The sequence below is a fragment of the Typha angustifolia genome, chromosome 3 (assembly GCF_048772165.1).
Source record: "Typha angustifolia cultivar Huaian chromosome 3, ASM4877216v1, whole genome shotgun sequence".
In the NCBI taxonomy this organism is placed as follows: domain Eukaryota; kingdom Viridiplantae; phylum Streptophyta; class Magnoliopsida; order Poales; family Typhaceae; genus Typha; species Typha angustifolia.
In genome coordinates, this window is record NC_133241.1 from 4,784,418 (window position 1) to 4,789,099 (window position 4,682).

A 4,682-nucleotide genomic window follows, 5' to 3' on the forward strand; every position below is an offset into this window, starting at 1 on the left:
TAATAGTCAACACTAAAAGCTAAAAGACACCTTATTTCCTTCGACTTGTACCAAAAGTATTTCGCTCTTAAACCTTATTTTTGCATCATTAAATTATTCTACACTTTATATTATTTTATTATCTTCGTTAATAATATTTATATCCACGGTTTAGTCAAAAGTACATAGAAGCGTAATAACATGAGATAAAGTAAAAATTTAGTGGGGTAAAATAATTTTGGTAAAAAAATAATAATTGAAGGATAAAAATGCACATTTTGCACGCTCTTGCGTAGTCGCATCTTTTCTCGAATTTGCTTCTCCGCGGGAGGAAATTATTAACCCTGAATACCCCTCGTGAACTCCTTTCCACGTACGATTCGATTAAAAATACCAATCAAGTCGACCCCAAATTTGTCTACATAATTCCCTCTGATCGCTACCTATATCTACCCTTCTCTCTCCCTCTATTGATCACAATAATGGCTTCTTCTTCTTCTTCTTCTTCTTCATCTCCCCTTCTATTCTTTCTCATCACCTCACTATCATTACTCGTGGCCACTCTTCGACTCCCACAAATCGCCGCGGCCGACTCCTCCCCTTGCAGCTTCCCTGCCATCTTCAACTTCGGGGACTCCAACTCCGACACCGGCGGCCTCTCCGCCGCCTTCGGCCCGGCGCCGCCGCCGAACGGCGAGACCTTCTTCGGCATGCCCGTGGGAAGGTACTGCGACGGTCGCCTCGTCATCGACTTCATCGGTACGTGTACTGTAAATTCACCGATTTACGTACGCTATCTTTTAATATTTAGTCGGTAGAGATATGAGAACAGTAATTAAATTAAAATATTGTAAAAGATTACAGTAGATGCGAGTAGCGTACCATGTGATTGACTGTCTTCTATGTCGGGTTTTTTGTCTTCTATGTAATAATTTTGTTGAATTTAAATGGCGTTTAAGATGAACGTGAGCATCAAGTAGGTCGCATAATCTAAAAGTATTCAAAGGTTTTAATTGGCTTCATTCGATGCGTCGTTCTCTTCTTAGTTTCCGCGAGAACTCTTTAAGAAGAAGATATCTATCTTTGGTGAGAAACTTGGTACATAATAGCATGTTAAGCTTATGTGTGGCTGAATGTTTAATTACGAAAGGGGGATGCTTTCATGTCCAAGGGAGGGAAAGATCTACACCTAATTGACGTGATATGTTAAAATAGTTAATTACCCACTCACTTTAAAAAATATGTTGTCATATGACGCCTGGGACCTATCCACCATTAAGATTATCTAGAACAAGCTTTCTGCCGGATGACATGTACAACATAATGTCTGTTGTGAGTTCAAACTAATTCCTTAATAATAGAGTTTACAGGTGTCATGCATAGGGCGAAAGCAGCTTATTTTGGATAACCAACAATGTTGTTTTGTACACACCATCAATATTGGCCCCATTACCCGTATTAATAGCAGTCTATTAATTATATTTAATACGATAAAAGAGGAAAGGAGATAAGAGTGAGGGAAAAAGAATGCTTGGAATGATAGTTGGTTAAATTGATATTTTTTAAGAATTAAATAGTATATATAATATTAGATGGAAGAAGTATTAGTAAATTAATATTAAAATAAATTATTATTTGCTTACTAGTATAAATATGTTTATATTAGAATAAGTTTATGCTTATTCCACATGTAAACAAAAACGAAGCCTAAGACATCCAGTAGGATTGAGGATTGGTCAAGGTGTGTCCGAGTTGTGTTGTTGAATGCATTGAATAATGCATTCGAATTAATCTGTACAAATCATCCAGCATTGGATCCACACTCTATTATGTGTATTATGTAGAATGTAAATTACGTGAGTGATAACACCCTTCTCCTTAAATAATTATTATGTGTGCTTAGTAAATAATCAATGTCATGCTATTTAGTACAATAATTCCCAGCATCTACCTTCCTCTATGTGAATTTAGCTCTTGTTATGCTCAATCTTCTTTGTTACTTTCCCTACCAAAGAAGAGTACATTAATTATAGACGAGAGTATGTCAGCCACTAGAAATAATTGAACTCCCTTTTAATCAATGGCTCAGAGCTGTCTACAATGAAGTTGTCTTGAACATGCGTGTGAAAAATTTATGATGTACTTCATGCTAAGTGTTTCATCTATAATGAGTAACAATGTTTGTGAATTTAAAAATATCTTTGTCCCAAAATTTGTGCCACTATGATGCATGCGTATGTATAAGTCTACCTATCTATAGCCTAGGTGATCTACATTGAATTTATTTTAAACAGTTTACTTTGGGATAATTACACCAATTATATAAACTATTATCCAGTTTCACATACATCTCTCATTTATTTTCATTTAATTAGTTATCTGTTTAATTTTTTTTTATTAAAAATAATATGTGATCAATTTTAAGTATTAGAGCAAAGAAAGAGAGAAGTTTATGATAAAATAACTGTTTACCAAGTTTTGTCTATAAGATTAGGGGAAGGGAAATATTATAGTTGAGAGGGTCAAAATATCACAAAAAATAAATTAGAAATATAATATTTTTACTCCCTATAGTTAGGTCAGATTTTAAATTTTCTCTATGAACTTTCATCTGTGTTAGCTATCTCCTTGTAGTCTTAATCTATATTAATCAAACTGTTAGTTTATTCCACCAAAACTAATGGTAAAGATAACTTTCTATTAAAACTGTTAGAGATTTGATCAATTTTCCGTTTATATGATCTTGTTTTTGAATATTTATAATGTCTAAATATAGAAAGTGAGAAAAGATTGAGATTGAAGAAGCATAAGACAAAATTACTTTCACAAATTTTTGTTTTTTTTTTAATTAGTTGCTGTAAGATATATAAAAGTAGCATTTTTGTTAGATAATTTCATATATGTTAGAATCACAAGAGAGTTAAATGACATAAAACGAATTGGGCCTAACCACATGAGTTTGTTTTTAATAAAAAACCTATTATATTTTCAATATTCTTTTCTTTAGACAGTTAGAATCATGAGTAGTTTGAACATTGACTGTCATTTTGATATGTAAATGGGTCTTCAGCCAATAGCCTCGGACTTCCTTTCCTCAATGCATATCTTGATTCAATTGGGACTAATTTCTCCCACGGAGCCAACTTTGCGACGGCGGGATCAACGATCAGGCGGCAAAACACGACGCTGTTCCAGAGCGGATACAGTCCCTTCTCCTTGGATGTGCAATCCTGGCAGTTCTCACAGTTCATCTCTAGATCTCAGTTGGCTTCCCAAAAGGGTGAGAAATATTAATCGTTTGGTTGGTTAATGAAACTTAAATAGCCATTAATTCCTCCTTTCGCCTGCAGGAGGAGTCTTCAAAGATTTATTGCCGGCGAACGAGACTTTCTCGCAGGCTCTCTACACCTTCGACATCGGCCAAAACGATCTCACTTCTGGCTATTTCAGCGGCCAGACAACTGAGGAAGTCATAGCATATATTCCTGATCTCATGGACAAGTTCACTTCAATAGTAAAGGTATTACCACTTACAAGCCACCACCAGCATTAATTATCAAAAGGAAGTCCCCGATCTTCATGGATGTTGTTGTGCAGGATATTTATTGGCTAGGAGGGAGATACTTTTGGATTCACAGCACTGGCCCTTTGGGCTGTCTTGCGTACGTGTTAGAACGCGTTCCAACAATAGCAGCGAAGAAGGATGAGGCCGGTTGCGGAGCCACCTTCAACGACGTCGCGAAGATATACAACATGAAGCTCAAAGAAACCGTGGCTCAGCTCCGAAAGGACCTCCCTCTCGCGGCTTTCACGTACGTCGACGTCTACACTGCCAAGTATGAGCTCTTTCTCCACGCCAAGAAGTATGGTAAGGCATAAAGACTTTAACCGTATTATATGAATCAAACACTTGGTGCACGGATATGAATATTATTCAGTTAATTGTAGGATTTGAGCATCCACTTGTGGCTTGCTGTGGACATGGAGGCGAGTACAACCACGATGTCGGTTGCGGAGGAAAGATGGTCGTGAACAATACCGAGGTTTTGGTCGGGAAATCCTGCGAAGAGCCATCGAAGAGTATATGCTGGGATGGAGTTCATTATACGGAGGCTGGTAACAAGATTGTGTTTGATCAAATAGCAGCGGGTGCGTTATCTGATCCTCCTGTACCAATAAGAATGGCCTGCATGCCAAAGTAAAGCATATTGAGCTTAGAGAATGTTTGCCTCTAGTGATCATCATAACAATTTATACACATACTAGCATGGCTAATATTGTAAGCCGATATATTCTATGAAATGCAATAATACACTTGATATGTTATTTCTCCTTATTGTCCTCCTATATCTCCACCTCTATGTCAATCCCTTTTATTAGAGTTATTAGATTTATATATTATTCATTTATCTTATTTTATCATGACCTTGTATAAATAGGGCCTCGCTCTCTCTTTCATCAACAGGAAAATACAAAACATTTTTCTCCCAACTCTTCTCTTCTCCTTCTCTCTTCTCCCTCAACCCAATCTAGGGTCAAGCCTAATAACGTTACATGGTATCAGAGCAATCTCGATCTCTAGAAACACTTGTTGGATCTCTCATTCTCCAACAGTCCCTCTCCATCTCCCTCTTCGATTGTGTCTTCTTCTTCTTCTTCTTCTTCTTCTTCTTCTTCTTCTTCTTCTTCTTCTTCTTCTTTTT

At 36.7% G+C, this 4,682-nt stretch overlaps 1 protein-coding gene across 1 annotated transcript; it reads left to right on the forward strand.

Moving 5' to 3' along the window:
* The first annotated feature begins 294 nt into the window (after positions 1-294).
* LOC140758449 (GDSL esterase/lipase ACHE) lies at positions 295-4,315 on the forward strand. Its single transcript, XM_073094621.1, has 5 exons — positions 295-738; positions 3,050-3,259; positions 3,330-3,499; positions 3,577-3,847; positions 3,928-4,315. Exons 1-5 carry the CDS (start codon positions 462-464, stop codon positions 4,179-4,181), a joined length of 1,182 nt encoding a protein of 393 aa, XP_072950722.1. The 5' UTR covers positions 295-461; the 3' UTR covers positions 4,182-4,315.
* Positions 4,316-4,682: the final 367 nt, after the last annotated feature.